Source organism: Penicillium argentinense (assembly GCF_028826775.1).
Source record: "Penicillium argentinense strain IBT 30761 chromosome Unknown utg000002l_segment0_segment0, whole genome shotgun sequence".
In the NCBI taxonomy this organism is placed as follows: Eukaryota; Fungi; Ascomycota; class Eurotiomycetes; order Eurotiales; family Aspergillaceae; genus Penicillium; species Penicillium argentinense.
The window spans coordinates 3,446,947-3,467,397 of NW_026622661.1; the positions used below are offsets into that span (position 1 = coordinate 3,446,947).

Sequence of the window (20,451 nt, forward strand, 5' to 3'; positions counted from 1 at the left end):
CGGCCAAAATGGTCGATCTTAGATCAAACGATCTGATTTGTCGAATGCCGTGTGGTTCATTGATTTTTGGCTTGAGCCCTTGATTTCTACCTTTACGAATAGATTCATAACAATGCCACGTTGGATAGATTGATACTGCCAGTAGCTTTTACATTTGTACTTAGTAGGAAGAGACTCGCGCTGGAATGTACATCCGAGCTAATCGCGTACCAAGCAGTGCCGGCCGTATACACCACTTCTCGGGGATAGAGTTCTCCTGCACAATGAACATGGTCTTTGGATTCCCTAGGCCACTCAGCACCCTCATCACGTATGTCGAGTGCATCGTGACACCGATTGTGTACATGTGCTGGGCCGAGGATGTGTATTGAAATACCGTAATTTGCCACCGGGCCTACGAGTCCGAATGTGGAGAGGAGTGGAGATACCGTACGGTTACGCGGGTAATGGTCGGGATCACCCAGTTGGGAACGAACTGCGATCTTCTTTTTCCCTTCCGCACTCTTCCTGTCCTGACTTCTCCTCTTTCCTCACTCTCTTTACGCCCCAAACTCCCACCTGCCCTTCCCTGCCTCCCCCAGATCGTCGTTCTCTAAGTGGTCTGGTTCCACCTGCGCATCGCTTGGATTCTTCGCCCCCGGCTCCCTTGCCGAAGCCATCCCCCGTCAGTCGTGGAACTGTGACGCTTCGATCCCTCAGGGTGGCCTCGAACCGGTAGTCGCGGGTGCTTCGATCCTCCATACCTCGACTTCCTTAGAGTGTCTGTCGTGCATCGACCTGCATTGCCGCTGGACAGGGTTTTTCGGAATCGCCGCATAGTCGAAATGGATCCTCGACGATCAGCCCATACCCCTCAAGCCCCCGCTCAGCCTTCCACCCTCTCCTCCTCGACTTCGACGCTCGCTCCCTCTGCAAACCTCACCACCACAGTAGCACAACCTTCAAATCCGTTCGAGATACCCCCTGCTGCCTCGACCGTCCAGCCCTTCACGGCCCCTCTGCCCGCTGCCTGCGTCGCCCAGTCCGCCATGTCCCAAACGCAGCCCCTAAATGCTCTCAACGACCCTGCTCGCGCCGCTGGGATACCACTTGCGCCCGAGGGACAGAATTCCGAGTCGGTGCCACGGTCGGATGTACCACCCGCCACACAGCCGGCCGCGGACCCTTATCCCCATGAAGGCAACGGACTAGGAGGTCCGACGGCAACGGCGCCTTTCCTACAGGATTTCAGTCTGGTCGCTGAGGCAGCCAAACGAGCACAAATGTCTATCGTTATGCGTGATCTCGAGAGTGTGACCCTCTAAGATCTTATCAGTGAGACATGTGATAGTCGGTGCCTCGTTGTCTGCATATAGAGCGGGCTACGTCCGCGCCAGATGGAAGTTGGTAGATGAAAGGGTGTGATTGGAGTTTATCTCAGCCAAATGGCATGGACTGGATCCATGTTCGAAATATGGCTTTTTATTTGACTTGGCTTTTTGGCGTTCATCCTGCGACGGTTTTTGGGCCTCACCCTGCGGGGCTTGGCGGGCAGCTCTACCGAGACGAGGCCGTTATTGACGACTCGGGAAAGCAATCCGCTGCGTGGCTTTCGGCGTTTTTTGTCTATCAGGGCGTTTTGGTCGGTTGCTTTACTTCGTTTCTAGCCCAACTTTATACCACCTATATACGCTAAAGGCATGAACTCTACTTTTTTTTCTCTCTCTCTCTCTCAATGATTGTTCCCATAGCTTATACACGCCCCTGTATTAGAATTTCTACCCAGAGGGTCCTGTGCACTTTGCTCTGAATAATGTAATTTCGTCAGTCCGGTTGACCCATAAAATGTTAAAATGGGCAGTCGATTCTCTTGAAGGAGTCGCATATTTCACAAACTAGCCATGTTTTGCTAGCCCTAGCTGCCAGTTCCCGCCCAAAGAATATGATGAGCATGACGCAGAAGAAACAACGGTGGCCTATGAGCGTTTTCTCTTCCCAGATGCAACTGTATTCTTCCTTGGTCTCGCCACAGGCTTGAAAAGCGAGTCAAGGCTTTGTTGCCCTTTCTCCTTCCGTTCGACCTTGACCTTCTCACTCGAAAGAACAGGCGGGAGGCCACGTATACGTCGCTGTGCATCCTGTAGTAGCTCAACTTCACGCTCGCGCTGCGCTTGTACCTTCGGAATCGACCAAGTCTTGGCTGTCACTGACTTGTGTGCTAATTTGTATTTCGACCCGGTGAGATGCGTTTCGTAAGTGTTTGCATCGATTTTCCGCACATGCTGTCGCAGTCAATAAGCTAATTCTTCGAAGGTCGGAATAGGTCGGACTGCGTACCTGATGGCCAACAATTAGCCAGTGATATTCTGTCCCCACAGGCGCACCGCTACCCTTGGGCGCATTGCGTGCCCGTCGTTTCTTGGTCTGGTAGTCGATTCTCCACAGGTCCGGCTCCTCCTTCGTCTCTTTCCACGTTCCAGAGTCATAATTCCAAGTGTGCGAGCCTCCAACTGCCATTCCGGCGTAGAGTTGCCCCTGATGGGATTTGAGAGCATTGTATCCGGCCCCGCCGTCTGCGTAGGAGTACTTTGACGACACAGCCACATTATCGGCCAGCCCATCTTCCAACGGATTTTCCTCCTCGTCAAGCAACGCGGGATCGAGATCCTCCGTAGAAGCAATGCTACTGGGACTGGCACTGTTGGATTGACTCGGCGAGGGAGGGTCGCTGGGTTGGGTGGAATGGGTAGTGGCCATTTCTAAGGTTCTCAGTTCTGCAAAGGTGTAAGAGGGGGTATTTGATATTTTCAATCCAGGGAGTAAATTGAAGGTATCATGTAGTGTTATTGCAGTAGCCAGAAAATGAATCCTCTTGGAACAAACAAGTGACGTCAGTTTGACGACAAATTTTATTGGACCCTCAAAATAGTGGTAGCTATAGACAGAGTCGTGGTAGGATCATGGTAGGATGAATGGAATGATTATAGATCGTTATAGATCTCAACGTCAGCGTAAGACACATCAGATGTATCCTAGACACAAACAGCAAAGCGGGATGTCGTGAGCTTCCAGTTCGGGGAGGGGTATACATCCAAGGCCTTCCTCGCCTCGGGAAGAATTAGCCTTGTTACTTCTGTACTCTTTCTCACGTCCCGTACAGCAAGGGAACCTGTAAACTTCAAAAGTTTAGAAATCAACAGTCTCCTGGGGATATCCGATTAGGCCGGTGTGGAGACAACACTGCAAGGTCCGAGTGACAGCCCGTACTGGCCCCCACGTCGCGCGCGGAGGGGAGTTACGGCTTCCCGCGAAAGCTATAAATCTGACACCCCCCTCTAAATAGCTTAACCTTGCTTCCCCTCCCTTTCCACACCTACTAAATAATTTGTAACTAGCCCTGTATAGATTTCACACATTTGTTTTCAACATTTTCACACCGTCGACCCCTGACTTCGATCCGGACTGCCAAGTCAAAGTAACAGCATTTACGAAGAAGAACTACCGTGATGTGTACCCTGCCGTCGACCCTTCTCGACCCGAGCTATCACAGACCGGAAAAGTGATTATCATCACCGGAGCCAGCCGTGGACTGGGACGATTGGTAGGCAGATGCTGGCCGTGCCGGTTCCGAGTAGGACAACGTTGACAGCTCAATAGGCGTTTGCGGCTTCCTTCGCTAGAGCCAATGCCGCTGCATTGGTTCTCCTCGGTCGATCAGCTGAAGGCCTCGAAGAAACCCAGAAGCTAGTTAACGAGATCAATCCCGCGACCAAGGTTCTCTCCATTGCAGTAGATGTCACGGACGAGGCGGGCGTGAACAAGGCTTTCCAGGATGCAGTGGCTCAATTCGGGGTGCCACATGTCCTTGTCAACAACGCTGGGGCACTTGTTGTACTGGACACGATAATCAACACCGATGTAGAATCATGGTGGAAGACGCAGGTTGGTGATCACCCGAGATAGACTTGGATCGGAGAGTCTCTCGTCAAACTGTGTTCAGCTAATGCAACCTGCGACAGGAAGTCAACGTCAAGGGAACTTTTATCGCCACAAAAGCTTTCTTGAAACATACCGGCGATAGTCCGTCCGCGTCCACAACAATCGTCAATATGATTTCGATGGCCGCTCAGGGGGTTCCACCGGGCATGAGCTCCTACTCTCCCTCCAAGCTCGCTGTTTGCAAGTTCACCCAGTTCCTGGCCACCGAGCATCCGACCATCACGTCAGTTGGACTCGACCCGGGTGTGGCGGCTACGGATATGGGGCACAGCGTCCCGTATCTTGCACCGTTTATAGGAGACACTCCTGATCTCTGCGGTGGTGTCGGTGTTTGGCTCGCTAGCGGTGATAAGTCATTCTTGTCGGGGAAATACGTCTCCGTCTGCTGGGATGCTGCGGAGCTGGAGACCCGAAAGGACGAGATCAAGGGGGGCAATCTACTGACCTTCCGTTTGAGCGGTGAATTTGGGGGCCCCGACGTGACTGTGGAAGCCTTGCACAAATGATCGCAGCCTGCCTCACAGGTACTGTGGCTGAAGCCGACAAGTCTGCATGCAGGGCCTGGTCAGCAAGTAGCATATCAGAACAGATTTTTCGATTTTATTGGAAGCTGAAAGCTGTGTCGATAAGGAAATCTTGAAATAAATGATCGGCTCCTATCAGGAATTAGCCGGGGCTACTAGGGGCTGCCATGCGTGATAGACCCTTATCTGTTATAGATATAGTTGCTGTTTTTGAAGTCGAAGCAGCAGAAAGCCAGTTATCCATGTCATTCAGCGGCAATGATATGTATGATGAGATTAGTTCGTTGATGAAACCAATTTCTCCAAGTTGTACTACTACAGTAGTACTATGTATGGCATGTTTACTTCCTCCACTGCTGATGTTGGGAGACACGGCAAACACTCGGCACGTGACCTCTCCTACTCAGTATGGAGACCGCATTGCTGTGACAGTGTCCTTTGGGATTCTAAAGATGGTTCTTCATCTCCAAACGTTCCACGCGAGTACATAAAGTTCCATGCCTTTTTCTCATCGGTACTCCAAAACTGACACCGCAACCCGGGTCTCGCCTGAAGTCCCACAGGGAGGAAATCGTGCGCCCGATCTATTGCACTGAACAGGACTAGCCTTGGAGAGATGTCTGCTTTGCGTCGGGGGAGCGGGAGAGAGGGCTCTGCGATGGGCTGCCAAGCAGGTTCAAAATGGAGGCGCCCCGGACTTTCCCCAGACTCGCGGCTTCTCCAGTTTTTCTCCAAAATTTCCCCCACGCGGACAATGGTGCATGCCCGGCTAAAGTGCGACGATCGTCGCGGCGGCCGCCAATCCCAGCCGGGCCCAACTGGTCGCCAATGATCCCTTACTGCATCGGGCAAGTTAGGCGGTCTTCTCAACAGCCACTCGGGGGCGGATTGGACCATGCGGATCGGTTGAATTGCCGACTCGAGATTTCCCCCTCTTGTGTCGTGGGATGATGAGGCCTCGGGGGAAACCCGAGAAGTGTTTAGCTGGTCACACCAGCCCCTTGCCTTGATCGGTTGCAGAGGCAAGGTCAAGATGGTATAAATCCGACGTGTAACCCCCACTCCGATACTCCGACAGCCGATTTTCTTACATCGTGCAGTCAGCAGACGGTATCCCGTTGAACGAGTTGATTATTCTTCATTTTGTTTGAACTATAGACACTATTGGGTTCATCGCTCTTGACCATGACGGTACCGGCGGAAAAGAAGACGCGGCCTTACTTTGGGCTAACGGGAGGATGGCTGACCTTCTGGGTTACGGTACCCTTTCGCCATCATACTGATATTTTGGAATGCCGAGAATTGTCATTGACCATCGACACAGGTTGCGTGTGCAACTGACATGACCCTCTTTGGCTATGACCAAGGTGTTTTCAGTACGTACCTCTAGTACATTATACCAGCATCCCTTCGGCTGTCGCATGCAGCGCCATTGACCATTCTATAGGCGGCGTGGTAATCACGCAGGACTTTCTCGAAATTCACGACCTTATCGGTCCCACCAAGACCAAGACCCTATCGACGGTGACGGCGATTTACGATGTCGGATGTTTCCTCGGAGCTATATTCGCATTCACCATCGGGGAGCGACTGGGTCGCAAGAAGGCGGTCTTAGTGGGAACAACCATCATGGCTGCTGGCGCCATTCTTCAAACAGCCTCATTTAGCCTCGGGCAGATGTTTGTAGGTCGTATAGTATCAGGGTGAGTGGGATTGGCCGACTACATTTATCTCAGTAACATGCTGGGTCTGACAATATGGCTTCTTAGTATCGGAAACGGTGTCAACACAGCGACGGCTCCCGTGTGGCAAACCGGTAGGATGCCTCGAGTTACTTAAAACCTCAACTGTGCCGTGAATCTAACAACATGGCTTGCAGAGACTTCGCAGCTCAAGTGGCGAGGTAAATTGGTCATTCTGGAAATGATGATGAATATCGCGGGCTACTGCTTTGTAAACTGGGTGAACTATGGTCTTTCTTTCGCCGGTGGCGCCGTCGCCTGGAGGTTTCCACTTGCGCTTCAGTTCTTGTTCCTCTTTATTTTGTGGTCTACCACGCCATGGCTGCCGGAATCTCCTCGGTAGGTACCTCCGTTAAAAGAATTACCGAGTACCAGATTCTTTTATACTAATCTCATTCAGATGGCTGCTGGCCCACGGAAAAGAAGACGAGGCCATCGAGGTCATCAGCTGCCTCGAAGCAAAACCGCTTGACGACCCCTTTGTCATTGCCCAGAGAAACGAAATCAACTTTACCCTCCGATATGAACGCGAAAATGCCGTGCGGTGGCGAGATCTGCTTAAGAAGCCACCAAACGACACCAACACCCTCCGGCGTCTTCTCCTGGGTGCCGGAAGCCAGTTTATGCAACAGTTTGGCGGCATCAATATCATGTCCTACTATCTCCCGACTGTCCTGAAAAGCTCCGTTGGCATGGATGACGAGATGGCTCGTTTGTTGACAGCTTGCAATGCCATCTCGTATTTCTTCTTCGCAGGCCTTGCAGTCCTTCTTGTCGAGCGGATGGGTCGACGTGGTCTAATGCTTCTCTCTACCTTCGGTCAATTTATATGTTTCTTGATCATCACGGTCCTACTGCGCTACGCGGTTACTTACCCCGATAACAAGTCATACGGAGCTGCGTCTGTCGCTTTTATATTCCTGTTCCATGCCAGCTTCGGAGTTGGAATGCTAGGAGTGCCGTGGCTCTATCCCACCGAGATCAACTCTTTACCGATGAGAACGAAAGGTGCGGCACTCGCAACGGGAACTGACTGGTAAGAGCTTGAAAGATTCCGAACCTTTTCTTCACTCTAATTTTCTAACCGAATATCCAGGATTACCAACTTCGTCATTGTCGAAATTACTCCCATTGGCATTCAGAATATCGGCTGGCGATTCTGGATCGTTTGGACAGTCACCAATCTGCTCTTTCTGCCAATTTTGTATTTCTTGTACCCCGAAACTGGTGCGTTGCTAGATTCATCATTGTTCCTTGCCGGAGTGCCACTAACTTGGTACAGCGAACCGAAGCCTGGAGGATATCGATGCCTACTACCGGTCGAAGCCGTCTCTTATTGTGGTCGGAGACCGTGATGCAACATGCAGGGGCCGTCCTCAGAAATACATCGATCGTGAAGACGAGGAAATCGAGAGAACGGCTGCCAACAAAGGTCTTCCACCCGTCTCTGCGGCGCATGTGGAGTGGACTGAAGAGAGCAAGTAGCACAGCCTCTAGATACTTTTTCTTTGAAGACTCGGCTTGGCACAGGCTTTCCTTTTGATAATAATTATAGGAATTAGTCACATGTCACACTATGTGTGTTATAAATGCATTTTCAATATTATTTGGTGTTCAGATGAGCACAGTGCACCCTCGACACGCATTTGAAATAGGACCTAGTAGGGCAGCAGCGACTGCCGTGAGGCCTTCTGCATCCCAGCTGTCGGCAATTGCCATTCTCCACCCTAGTGAATGTTTGGCCTTAGTCTTTGAAGTATTCCGACGGATCTGCGAACTCCACGGAAACGGAGCTCGAGTACTTGATCAGCTGTGGGCTCAAATCAAGCCCCGAGGGTGATCCAGACCGAGATTGCTGATTGGAGGCAGAGTTGGAAGAAAGGCTTGCCGTATTGCTCGTTGAGCTCATATTCCCTGCAGGACCAGGCATTTGCGGTTGCTGTGGCTGCATTTGTGGCTGCATTTGTTGCTGCATCATCATCGCACGATGTCTGCTCGCGACAGGCGCTGCTCCCGAGGCTCCATCGCCGTGGTCAGTAATCTTGATTGCAACGACTTGTCGGCCGATCACCTCGGCATAGTCATTGGCCTTCTGGATGGCATCTCGCATGGCATCCTTACGGGCCTCGGAGCTCAGCGACTTTTGCGTCGCCTCGGTCAAAACCCAGTCCAGTGATTCGATCATGACATTTGGATAGATTACCAGGTTACTGACAACCTCATTCAGCTTGTTAAAGTCTTGAAAATTTGCACCGATCGACAGTCTTGCCGAGTGGATCCTCTGCCACTCGTCACTGTTGGGCATCCTTTCTTTGGAGGCCCACGTCTGAAGGGCGGTGGACGAGAAGGAGGTGATGGGGGCATTTGCAAGCGTTGCGCCCGTCTCTGATTTGGGAGACAGCTCTCTGAAGACCCGAGTGATTTCGCTGGCAGTCTCGATCACTTCTTTGGAGACGGCCTCTCGGTGTGGTCCGTCTGACCGGATGTTGAAGTGAAGGACACCCCGCTCTGGCTGCTGGGTGACAGCTGAATGACCTTGAAGGATTATCTTCAATGGCGGCATGGTGTTGGCCTATCGAAATCAAAGTAATTAAATTCCTCTCGTTAATAGTTTCTTTCAGGAGCACCGGAGGAGAGGGAGAGAGGAACCTTATATCACCTGCTCGTTGCCCAGGCGGTGGGGAGGCCGACAGCCTGAGTGGTCTGTCCCATTCGCCCCCAAATGGGGCTCTTGAGTTGACCGCTTTGGCTTCCCGCAATATAAGAGGCTAGACACCCAGAGTTATGACTGCGAGGCATCCTCTAGGCACCACTAGACAGATACGGCTATACGATGTCTACCGCCTTCGGACTTCTCGACCAGCACGTGGCCATGAGGCTCTGCTAGCACCTTAGCTCGTGAGTCGCCTCCCTTAGTACCCTAGGGTAGGATAAGTACCCTAGTACTACTTTATGCCTTAGTATAGTACTTAATACTACCCTGGAATTTGGTGCTATATACGCACTTAGCTTGAGGTCGACCTGGCCACCGTGTTGAGTAGACATCTGCCCTTGACGAGATATGCGCCTCAATGTGAATAGTCAACTTTGGTTTCTGTTGTGATATGTCGTATCATAACGGAATCAATTCCTAACCTCACGGAATTACCAGCTTTGATTGGAAATCAATCTGGAGGTCGCATGTGTATATAAACCCTCAAGTTTTCTGTCCAGAAGGAATACAAGCAATCTTCCTTTGAATTACAACAGTTTCATCTCACACAAAGTGTAGCATCTGATGAGGATTTGCCTTTTTTGGGAAAAGCTGTCGAAGGGCGCAGCCACTAGAGTGGGCGCGCTGCTAAGGTTCCAGATGCGACGATTTCATCCCCAGTTAGACGAAGCAGTTGATTTGTGAGTATAGAATCAGAAGTCACCGTGATTCCTTCTACAGCTACCTAAATCTTGCAACTGGACTTCACATGTACAGCATTTCGATGATTCCGATAGTGAAAAAAGAACTTCTCCAGTGTCTCTCCTGATGATAGAAACCTAGTGCGGCAGGCAACGCAGGTAGAGTATGGCAGTCGGCGACCACGCTATAGTGTTGCAACTCGAATACTACACACGTTGCACGAATATACTACCTAGGGTAGTAGTGACCATGGCTACTACCAAAAGAGGGTTGTAGCAATGAAGACATAGACTGCTCTGAAATGATTCTATGGGCCACATGACAGACAAGAGAGCCCTAGCCTCGTTCAGATGCCGCCGATGATGTTCAAGTATACAAGTGTCCTTGATGCACGGCAAGAGTCTCTGATGGGACATTTCAGAGCCCCTGACGCGCATCAATTCAAGCATAGCCGAGATTCTTGGTCGATTGCAGAAAGTGCTGCTATATTTAAGAAAATGTTCCTGCCTCGCCAGGCAGCCACCCACCTACCCGTTCACACCAGCACCGGCGATCAGCGATCGAACGTGGCCGATGATGAGCTAATTGACGAACGCTGAAACAGCGACCAGATGTCAAGTGTCTGATCATCGATTTGAACGGGACTTGTGGAGTGGGTGGAGTCCACGGGGTGTGTTGATCTGCGATGATAGGGAGATGGAGGAGAAGGAGGAGGAGGAGGAGGTGGTGGTGGTGGTGGTGGTGGACATCCGGTGGACGGGGTGTTCCGAGGGGAGTTGGGTCGATGCAGGCCGACCGGTGCTGCGCCGTGCTGCGCCAGGGGCGATTCGAAATCCTCCCAGATTTCCGATCTCACCCACAACAACTGGTCGAATTGTAAGAACCATTTGCGCTGCTTGGACAGGTTTCGACTTATTTTTAGCGGCTGACGCACGTCGATCCACCGTCGAGGCTTGGAACGCCATCGCCGCCAGTGGCGTCCCTGCAGCCAATAATGCCGGCAGTGACGCTGTGGGTGTCGCATATCCTCGCTCGGTGCATGCGACTAGCTCGGCCAGCAGTCTGCAGACATCAAATTCTATCAATGTTCGATAGCACACTGCCCAGGGTGGTACATGGCAGAATATCAAATTGGATCTTGCATGGATATGATAGATGGCAATTTCAAATGGTCAAAATCAATTCCCAAACACCGAGCTATGCGCAACCAAACCAAGTCCCAAACGATAGATACAAGCACGCAATTAGGCGTATGAACCGGTCCGCCCGGGATATGAACAAAGACGGGAATATTAGGTAAAAATCAGGAAAATCAAAACAGCCGGTACAAACGTCAAAACCAAAAATCAGAACTAAATCAATCCAAACTCCCAAGCCCTACCCAGTAGGGGGTGTGTGTTTGCATGTGGAATGCGGTATATCAGATATGTATGATCGTCGCTGCAGGCGGGACGTTGCCGATCTCCCCGCGAACCACCTCGCTTTTTTTTGAATGCGGGTGGACATGTACTCGTCGCCCGGTGGGTTCATCCTATTCAACTCTTTCTTTGTTGTTTGTAGTTTTCGTGCGGAGATAATTTTTTTTTTTTTTTTGTCTCAGTCGCCCCCACCGGCGATTAGATGAAGGTGGTCTGACTCCGGCTAGCGTAATGAGTGGAGGAGCCGATCAAATTGGGGGAAGAGATGCTCGTTGGCTTCGAGGTCGAACCGCTGCGGCTGAAAATGGACAGTCGGCGGGACAGACGCCGACTCAGGCTGCGCTGTGGCAACGAACGAGGGTCGACAGACACGATGGACATGGGGCGCGACCGAGGACCGTGGGGACCGGCGGTCTCGGGCCGACTGTGCAGGTCCGGGCTGGAGAAGTTGCCGTCGAAGAGTAGCGTCGAGCGACGCTTGATCTTGTTGGCGGTGCTGCGGGCGGGGTCCAGCTGCAGCGAGAAGTCCTCCTTGATGTCGTCGAGAGCGTGGGAGACACGGCGGAACATGGTGGGCTTCTCCATGATCGACGGCTCGCGCTGTTCATAGCCGTAGAGGTCGACGGGGGTGCCGGGGCCATCGTCGACCGGGGAGGCATAGAAGCGCGGATATTTGACGGGCATGGGGGTGCGCCGGGGCAGTTGCGAGCCTAGGGAGAGCGAGGAGGGCTGCTGCGAGTGGTAGGGGAGATGAGGGTCGGAGGATGAGACACTGGAGGAGTAGGAGGAGTTGGTGGAGGACAGCATCGCGCCGGGGGGTCGTGTATAAGTCCGGAAGAACACCAGTTGCAGAGGTGAGAGCAGGGGGGTTGGCGAGGGGTTAAAGGAGATAGAGAGAAAAAAGGAAACGAGCGAAACGAGGGAAAAAAAGCAGAAGCTGAGATCGCATTCCGAAAAAGACCAAAAGTGGATCAAGACATCGAGGTTAGTTCCCAAGCTACGAGGCGCCGGCCCGTGTAACACATAGATGACTGTAATTTTGATTCCTGGGCGACGAGGAGAATTACTAGAAATTTATTACTTAGTAGTATGTGAAGGTAGTATACCATAAGATAGTACTATACATAGTATACCGAGTCTCTGTGGTGGCCGTGTTGGGGTATACCGCAATGCCATTCCATTTCTCCGTGCAGTACGGCCGTAGATGCAATGATTCTCCTTCAGGTGGCCTGTGGACTGTGGAGGTCTCATGAACGTATCCACCGCGTATCAGATCATATTGTCTTGGATCTGACACATCCTCTGTGACGCGGCAGTGCGATTCATTGCGCCATCTACCTTGTGGCCGGATGGGATCGCAGTCTATATTTTCAATCCATTCTCACTGTTCTCTCTCTCTCTCTTTTGACCCGTCCTGCTTTCCTTCACCCTCCCCCTTCTAGCAGCTTCTTTTTTTTTTTGGCGAATCCACCGAAAAGGAGCCCACTGGGATTTTCTGCCGCCGTCTGCTGATTGGCCCGATCTGCGCTCAGGGGGGTCCTTTCGCATCCCAAGTTCAACCGTGAAAGTGCATCCGTCGAACGCTTGGGGGATTGTCCTCGCCAATCGTGGTCGTCGCCCCCGTCACAGCCACATTCACTCTGGTCGCCCCACGGGACAGGCAGAGACATACAACGTGCGAAGCGGCTAACCGCCCACCTTCTCGGATCGCACTTTTGCGATGTTTCTCCCGTGTCTCCCAGTCCCAGTGTTCGCGGTGGAGCCGATGCGATGGGGCCGGGCGCCTGACAAACCACAGCCTCTCATCGCTGCACACAGGCCGAGTAGGTGTGGACCAATGTTACGGGTATTACAAGTGGATATCCCCGCGCATGGAAAGAGGGGAAGGAGAGGAAGACACGGTTGCTACGGATAGTGAGGCACTGCATAGGAATAATGGACGGTCGATGACGTCGTCGCTCATTTGCTCGTGGTAGGCTGATGCGAAAGGGCGAAACATATGCAGAAGAGCCCTGGAAATAAAGAAAGAAAGAGGGATTTACATCACAAAGCGGAGGTTGGTATCTGCCGAACATGTCAGCCCGAGCTTCGTCGGTAGCACGGCAGTCAACTTACCAAGGGGATGGCTGCAGCTCAGCTGCGGCTTCTGCGTATACTTCCCGTCCAGCTCCGCCCGGATCGTATTCAGCAGCTGCAGATAACTCTGATGCGGCCACTGCTGCAGGGACTTGATAAACGCCCAGCTCAGTGCGCCCCGCGCCTGGCCGTCCTGGAATGTATCCGCCCTACCATTGGTCAGTCAATTCTATACAACCAACCTACTACGAGTAGTCACAATAGTAGTAGGCAACAGCATCGATGCTGTAGAAGATGAAACACGGGGGGAAGGAAAGTCGGGCACTCACGAAGTCTGTGTATCCTTGGATCCCGAAAACATCACCACATCGGCCGGCGACGTTTTGGTCATGATGGTGCGCTCGCGCGCTTGTCCGCCATTGGCCGCCTTTTTGAAGAACCCGATGGCCGTGGACGCAACGCTGGAGAGATCGCCCTGCCCGTAGGAATTGATGACGCTGAACAGGTCTTGTGCGGCCTCCTTGGCCAGGTTGGGCTCCTTGAGGATGCCTTGGGTGGAGTAGATGTACGGCAGGTCCAATGCGGTGCCGGAGTGGCACGAGTCGAAGATGGCCGTCAACCGCACACCGGGCCGCAGGGGTCGCACCATGATGGCGTGCATGTCGTCGTCGACGATGTGCCCGGCGGTCCGATAGTCGACCGGGTAAATCACGTCATCGTACCCGTCGTCCTCGTCGCCGTCGAGGTCCGGAGTCCGGCCGCCGTGACCGGAAAAGTGGACGAAGAGGGAGTCATGGGGCTGAGCGTCCTTGACGAGCCACTGCATGGCGCGGAGAATGTTCGTCTTGGTTGGAATACTCATCGGGTTGCGCTGATCGTCAGTGAGGATGACCATGTCCTCGCGGCGGTATCCAAATCGCTGGTGCAAGAAGCTGGACATGTTGGTGACATCGTTAATACAGCCCTTGAGCGAGTTGGGTTGACCAAAGTAGTTGATGCCGATCAGCAGTGCCTTCCGACGACCGGTACAAGCGGAGTACTGGAATTGGTAGTTGGAGGGGGCACCCTGGCCGAAATGCTGCAGGGTTTGCGGCGGCGGCGGAGGCAGATTGGGTGAATTAGCGCCGGGTGGACCTGTTTGATAGATGAGATGAGATTCGTGTGAACACCTAGATAGGAATTGAGAGGCGCCATGAGCCCACCTACCATCACGGGGAGCTCCCAAATGAGGCTGCTGCGGCGGCGGCGGGTACGGCGACGGCTGGCCGTACGGCAGCGGCGAGGGCGTGTGACCATACGGTTGAGGCGACGGCACATGCCCATAGGGCCCTAGCGGTCCGGGCTGGCCTGGTGGAGGGTACGGCGCCGGCGGGTTGGAGTAGGAGTGATGATGCTGATGATGATATGGCTGTCCGTAGGGCTGAGGCGGGGGTTGCGGGGACCAGCTTGGAGGGCCCTGCGGATATCCCCATGGCGGCGGCCCTGGCGGAGGAGGACCTTGCGGCGGATAGTACATGGCAGCAGATGAGGGAAATTGGTCGATCCCTAAGTGCTATCCCTCTGGACGAGGATCTATGGAAGAAGGATATGTCGCCGGTCGACACAGTACGGAATACGACTCAGCACAGAGAATTTTCTCGGTGGGTCGCGCAGATCTCGGAATGAGCGAGGCGCCCAGCAGATGTGGCGAGCTGAACAAGGTCGGTATAATCCTCAAACTGTGAACTGTGAACTGCAAATTGAGCACCGCCCCCAGGAGTGAAAGGAAGGAACTGAGCCGAGTGTGCCTGAAAAAAGGCTACGACGGACAAACCCCATTGAACGCGCCCGAGGAACAACCATGGAACACATCCCCACACGCGTAGGGCTGCAGGCAGCACTCTATACGACGCACAGTCAGCAGAACACGTGAGCAATAGTTAGTTATATATAGGCAGATTAGTCAGATCCGCAGAACGAAGAAGAGCTAGTGTCGCACTAGCACTTCTCTCCCATTGCGGCTAGTTGGGGACTCGCAGTAGGCTGTTAGTGCCAAGTTGGTTAGTGAGGCCTAATGAGACATCGTGCAGAGGTACGAGTACGTTGATTGTTCGGTACTAGTACGTGGTGGTAGTGCAGGATTTAAGTCGGGGTGGCTGCTTGTGCCCAATATCGGGGGGCAGTGCAAGGAGAGCACGTAAGCAGGTGACGGGAGATCGAACCCGACCCAGCAGCACTGGACAGCATGACCTTGGAATAGGACATTGTAGGGGGATGGAGGGGGAAGCAGAAGAATCAGGGAACGGTGCAGAGTCGCGGGACTGCACCGGAGATCCCCAGATTGTACATACTGTACTGCTTCTGTAGATGCGTGGGGCGGCCAGCAGAGCCGCATCGACCTGAGCAACCCGCAGGACGACTGAAACGACCCTTCGGACATCTGCTCGGACCCCGCGGATCGCCCTTCCAGCACGCATGCCGTTCGATTTCCAGGAAGGCTGGCCTCGATCCAGTAAGGCGGGCGCCATGCGAGGGGTCAACACGAGCAGAGCCGCATGGAGCGAGTCAGTGATACCTGTCGCGGCCCAGGTGGAACATTCCAAGCGTCGCAACTCCACCGATGGCGTGACCGGGGTCGATCGTCCACCACGTCGGAGCCGCTAGTCGTCGATAGATGGCAAAAAAGGGGATCATAGTTGCGCCGCACGAGGTTCCCAGCTTGGGGGCAGAGGAGACTGGGAGCCGCAGCGGCGAAGTGTGAGGCTCAACGGCCGACTTAAAACTCGGTGTAGTACCCACCACTTCACTGCCATCGGCAGTTGCTGCGCCCTGTCCTTCCCTGAAGCACCACCACCTCAACTCCGCCTCCTCCCCCATCCATCTTTTGACTCCTTCTTTCCTCTCTGCGATTCCATCATGCCCTGCTGCTAGGCCACCGCAGCTCCACCGCCATGGCTCGGAGCCTGGATACCCTCCCCTTCGATGTCTTTTATCAGATCGCCACGTCGCTGGACGACCGTGACTTGATCCATCTGAGCCGCGCCAACCATGCTCTCCGCACCCTGACGAATAGCGATCTCATCGCCCGCAAGACGGTCGAGGTACGTGCGCCCTGTCTCCCCCGAGAGCTGCAAGCCGCGAGCCCTCTCCCTTTCCCCCTCCCCTTCTCCTCCCCTCTCCGGGACATTCCCGAGTTCCCGTCTGGGGGCCAAAATACGATCCCAGCTAACCCTTTACCAGCGCGTACTGCGATATAGCGAGGAAGGCCACGCAGCCTTACGAGCCCAGGCTGGCTACCGCAAGGCTGTTGGCCACCGCTTTGACATCAATGAAGCGATCGCGACAGCGGACCCGTATTCCGTCTGCGTCTTAGCCTTTGGCGCCGACTTCCTCTATGAGCAAGGCTTTCTCTGTTATCGCGTCGGGCATGAAATCCGGCTTCTCAACGTGCATGGCGTCGACGAATACGAACGCGTGTTGAATCTCTACGATGTACTTCCCCACCTGGAGGGTTCGAGCCACTTGGACGCCGCCGAGCGGGTGACACTCGTCCACTATCACGATGGCGTCCTCGTCTTACGAGTGGCCAGCAGTCACGATGGCTTCACAGACACGTTGCTAGTGTTGGATATGCAGCCTCATCCCCGGCCTACCACGGGACGACGAGGACGACTGCTTCTACAAGCGGCGGTGCCTGCAACTGTGCCCATCTTCGTGCGCAATAACCGCTCCTACATCTGGTACGGCACTTTTACGGCCCTGGATGATTCCAATGGAGTCTGGGCAGTTTCTGGAGTAGATTTACTCACTCTGCAGACGATAAACTTCTCTCTCGACGGAGTGGTCGAAGGTGATGTGGGCCAAACAGTTGCCTTTGAGATGTACGAGGCATGCCTCTATGTAGTCTCCACACAGGCTACATCAGGCGACGACGAACGGTACTCCTCTTTCTATCATTGTGCCTGCTACGCTCCGCGAAACAAGGGCCAGAAATGGAATGGACGCCTGTGGCGCCGTGAGCACCGCGAGGGACCGATCAATGAGATGTGGACAGACCTGTCGATCCGGATGGACGAGACGACCGGTCGACCGGTCATTCTCGAATGTCGCCGCGAGTGGCGACAGGGAAAAAGCGAAAACCATCGAACAAATTACATCGAGCCCCTCCCAACTCCTGAAGAGGCCTTTGGCGAGCGGAACGGCGAGACGCCTCCGCGGTGGGTGAACGAGGTCAAGGACCTCAACCCGGGTGACAACCGGCAGACCTACAACGAGCGCCCCGAAAAGCGACTGCGCCGCTACTACCATCCCGAATATGAGGACACGCATGACCAAAACACACGGCAGGAATTTATTGCTGTCCGCACGAAACACCGAAGTTATCACCTCTCCGCTGCTACCTTCGTGGACCTCGTCAACGACCCCCAGGCGGACGGTCTGCGGTCCCGGGACCGATTGCGCCTGCGAACAGTCTCGCGGAAGCGCAAATGCCCCCTGGATGAGGAAGGCATGCTCCTCAAACCGACCCAGGCCGACGCCGATGGCCGACCTGTGGAAGGCTCCGAAGAACAATTCGTTTCTCGCGGTGTCCGCCTCTGGCCACCTAAGGACTCTCCTTCCGAACTGACCCAACTTCTCTGCCCCGATACCCGCCTGGGCGCCATCCGTGCTGTCTCGGACGAGCGCTCTCTCATCTATTCCGTTTCCTCTCCAGGTCTCTCTCACAACGATCGGGCTCTGATCCTGATCAGCTTTGACCCTAAGATCCGTTTTCCGGATTTCCCGTCCCTCCGCACCATGAAGGCAGCCACAACTGGGCAGATGTTCCCCGTAGAAGTACCGCGACCCGAGTCGAGTAACTTTCTCATCAGAAAGTCGGAGCCACTTTACAAGGCTATCCGACGAGGATATTGGGTCCGATAAACATGTCGGCACGCGGACCTGTCATGCACCTGTTCACACTCGAACAGCCGAAAATTGAAATAAATGAAATGAAATACCTAAGATACGTGAATCATTCCCTGATGCAAATATCTCACTTTCGGGTACCTAGGTAGGCGATGAACATTCGTAACCGGCAGTAATCCCTTTCACATCAGCTAGTTACCTCATGGTACTTATTACCCTTGGGTAATGTATTAGTACATTCGATTTTTCCGGCAGCCCGATTCTCCGAATTGCGATTCAGACGGCCCAATAATGGGATAGTAATTCGCATTGCGTATCCGAGACAGCCAGACAGACCTGACAATCAAATCGTCAGCAGCCACCCGGTAAAAATCTCAATCATGGTGATGCAACGAGTGGAGCGCCCCTGCATGAAAGATGAAACAGCACTAGCGCCGTCATCTGAGCTTAATCTTCTGCAGCAACGGGTATGGGTCTAGATCGAAACGACATTTTGATGTACATGAATTTCAGCTCATACACTAGTGTAGTTCGAGTGTTCTTACCAACTGTTTTGAACTTTCTCATCGTCAGTGTGCCTAAATTACTGAAACACAAGGATGTAGCCGTGGCTCCACCCACCTACACCGCTTTGCGCTGTAGGTGGGCTTCAGCCACCCGAGCACTTCAGCCATCCGAGCAAATTTGCATTCCTACTCCTATATAGGGAAATATACTGGTTCATCTAACGTAACAACACCCGGATAGGATATTTGCGGCCTCACGCTTTCTTTTGTAGGCATATTTGGCTGCTCAGGGCTTTTGCGTGGAGTTTTAGCCCCTAAAGGAATCTGCTGCTTCCGAGCTCGATCTTCAGCCCGCTTCGCTTCACGTTCTTTGTCGATAGCAATATGGCGTTTTGTATCCTTCACATTGACTTCGCCGAATACCTTAGGGACCGTCTTTCGACTCTTGTTTTTCTTAGAAGTCGCCGGGATAAGACGGTTGTGATAATCGGCATTAAGCTGGGTGGCTAACTCGAAGGTTTCGAGCGAGCTTTTGAAGACGCGATCGAGGCGTTTTACGAAGCTTTCATTGAGCCCGGGGCTTTTCTGTATAAAGTTCTCGGCTTTGCTGATGCTTCGCCTTAACTTCCGAATCGTTTTTGGTGGCGAATTATTTGAACTAGATGCTGGTGGGGGTGTTTCGCCGTCGAATATCTGAAGATCTGGAGTCGGTTCGCGGTCGGCATTAAGTTGATCGAGGATGATTTGTGGCCGTAAAGGGTATATGCCACGCTTCGTAAAAGACTCTCGGATGATTCTTTGCTGAGATGCTTTATCACGAGCTTCTGGAATTTGTTCGAGAAAGTCGGCTTTATCGGTTGTCGAGCCACCCCACTGCGCGATACGATTATTGTTGGTTTTGTAGTGAAATTTATATGTCTGAAATGCTTGGCCGTCGAGTGGCTGGATGAAGTGGGTTGTTTTTGGAAGGAAACAAAAAGGAGTGATCTTGTTATCGTGGCAATACGCGATAAATTCGTACGTGAGATGCGAACCATGGCCATCGAATAGTAGAAGTCGTTGCTGACCACGCGCCCGAGACTTTGTGTGTTTGTCAAAGTGTTGAAGCCATTTGAAAGCGATATCGTCATTTGTATAGCCGGTCTTCGAAAGATTGATTTTCCACTCGCCTGGCACGTTGGATTCGTACCACTTTTGGAGATGATATCGGCCACTGAAGATAAAGTATGGTGGAACAACATCGCTGCCGTCGGCACAAATACACTCGATTGCTGTCACTGATTCGCGTGAACCACTGCTTGGATTGCCCTTTGCCGCATGTTGTTGGTATTTTGTGACTACTTTTTGAGGCTTGCCTTGGCCGAGTTGGAAGCCCGTTTCGTCGAAGTTGTAGATGTTGCATGATGGGATATTTCGCATCACAATCTCGAGTCGATCGAACCACGCGGTTTGTAAGCCGATATCCTCAGAGGTAAGGCGTTTTTTTTCGATTGGCTTTTGCTTAATGAGCTTGAATTTCTGTGGAAGACGCGATATAAACCTATAAACCCACGCATTACCGACGTGTCGAGGGCGAGTATCATCGGGAGTGTTTCGACAAAGAATCTGATTTGCACAACCCTCGATCATCTTTGGTGTAGGAGAAATGCCATATTCATCAAGTTGATCAATCCACCTAATAATAGCCTGCTCCTGGGTCTCTTCAAGGGCTTTATTGGTTGGCTTTCGGCTAGTCAAAGTTCCTCGTCCGTGAAGCCGTGCCGAAAGTAGTGATCGGGAAACGCCGTGCTCTCGCGCCAACGCGGAGATATTCGGCTTTTTGACACGTTTTGCAGCTTGGCAGGCATGGAGGATTCTATCCTCCTTGGTTTTAGGAGAATCAGGCATATTGGTTGATGGTAGTGGATGAATCAAGAGAGATTTGCT

At 52.9% G+C, this 20,451-nt stretch overlaps 9 protein-coding genes across 9 annotated transcripts; 4 read left to right on the forward strand and 5 right to left on the reverse strand.

The window, feature by feature from the left end:
- Nucleotides 1–824: 824 nt before the first annotated feature.
- N7532_002099 (uncharacterized protein) lies at nucleotides 825–1,304 on the forward strand (the record flags this gene model as incomplete). Its single annotated transcript, XM_056614593.1, has 1 exon — nucleotides 825–1,304. One exon carries the CDS (start codon nucleotides 825–827, stop codon nucleotides 1,302–1,304), a length of 480 nt encoding a protein of 159 aa, XP_056479634.1.
- Nucleotides 1,305–1,955: 651 nt separating this feature from the next.
- Nucleotides 1,956–2,736, reverse strand: N7532_002100 (uncharacterized protein; the record flags this gene model as incomplete). The annotated part of the gene is made up of 2 exons (XM_056614594.1): nucleotides 1,956–2,261; nucleotides 2,317–2,736. The coding sequence occupies 2 exons, from the start codon at nucleotides 2,734–2,736 to the stop codon at nucleotides 1,956–1,958; spliced, it is 726 nt and encodes a 241-aa protein (XP_056479635.1).
- Nucleotides 2,737–3,385: 649 nt separating this feature from the next.
- Nucleotides 3,386–4,484, forward strand: N7532_002101 (SDR family NAD(P)-dependent oxidoreductase; the record flags this gene model as incomplete). The annotated part of the gene is made up of 3 exons (XM_056614595.1): nucleotides 3,386–3,580; nucleotides 3,637–3,921; nucleotides 3,999–4,484. Coding segments are annotated over 3 exons (966 nt in total), but the record flags the coding sequence as incomplete, so codon positions are not given.
- Nucleotides 4,485–5,687: 1,203 nt separating this feature from the next.
- Nucleotides 5,688–7,729, forward strand: N7532_002102 (sugar porter family MFS transporter; the record flags this gene model as incomplete). The annotated part of the gene is made up of 8 exons (XM_056614596.1): nucleotides 5,688–5,762; nucleotides 5,827–5,878; nucleotides 5,950–6,205; nucleotides 6,272–6,318; nucleotides 6,382–6,583; nucleotides 6,645–7,280; nucleotides 7,341–7,471; nucleotides 7,527–7,729. 8 exons carry the CDS (start codon nucleotides 5,688–5,690, stop codon nucleotides 7,727–7,729), a joined length of 1,602 nt encoding a protein of 533 aa, XP_056479637.1.
- Nucleotides 7,730–7,988: 259 nt separating this feature from the next.
- Nucleotides 7,989–8,807, reverse strand: N7532_002103 (SIMPL domain-containing protein; the record flags this gene model as incomplete). Its single annotated transcript, XM_056614597.1, has 1 exon — nucleotides 7,989–8,807. One exon carries the CDS (start codon nucleotides 8,805–8,807, stop codon nucleotides 7,989–7,991), a length of 819 nt encoding a protein of 272 aa, XP_056479638.1.
- A 2,447-nt stretch (nucleotides 8,808–11,254) lies between these two features.
- N7532_002104 (uncharacterized protein) lies at nucleotides 11,255–11,740 on the reverse strand (the record flags this gene model as incomplete). The annotated part of the gene is made up of 1 exon (XM_056614598.1): nucleotides 11,255–11,740. One exon carries the CDS (start codon nucleotides 11,738–11,740, stop codon nucleotides 11,255–11,257), a length of 486 nt encoding a protein of 161 aa, XP_056479639.1.
- A 1,354-nt stretch (nucleotides 11,741–13,094) lies between these two features.
- N7532_002105 (caspase family protein) lies at nucleotides 13,095–14,648 on the reverse strand (the record flags this gene model as incomplete). Its single annotated transcript, XM_056614599.1, has 3 exons — nucleotides 13,095–13,341; nucleotides 13,462–14,266; nucleotides 14,339–14,648. 3 exons carry the CDS (start codon nucleotides 14,646–14,648, stop codon nucleotides 13,095–13,097), a joined length of 1,362 nt encoding a protein of 453 aa, XP_056479640.1.
- Nucleotides 14,649–16,062: 1,414 nt separating this feature from the next.
- Nucleotides 16,063–18,034, forward strand: fbx15 (F-box domain protein; the record flags this gene model as incomplete). Its single annotated transcript, XM_056614600.1, has 2 exons — nucleotides 16,063–16,212; nucleotides 16,352–18,034. 2 exons carry the CDS (start codon nucleotides 16,063–16,065, stop codon nucleotides 18,032–18,034), a joined length of 1,833 nt encoding a protein of 610 aa, XP_056479641.1.
- A 683-nt stretch (nucleotides 18,035–18,717) lies between these two features.
- Nucleotides 18,718–20,412, reverse strand: N7532_002107 (transposase; the record flags this gene model as incomplete). Its single annotated transcript, XM_056614601.1, has 1 exon — nucleotides 18,718–20,412. The coding sequence occupies one exon, from the start codon at nucleotides 20,410–20,412 to the stop codon at nucleotides 18,718–18,720; it is 1,695 nt and encodes a 564-aa protein (XP_056479642.1).
- Nucleotides 20,413–20,451: the final 39 nt, after the last annotated feature.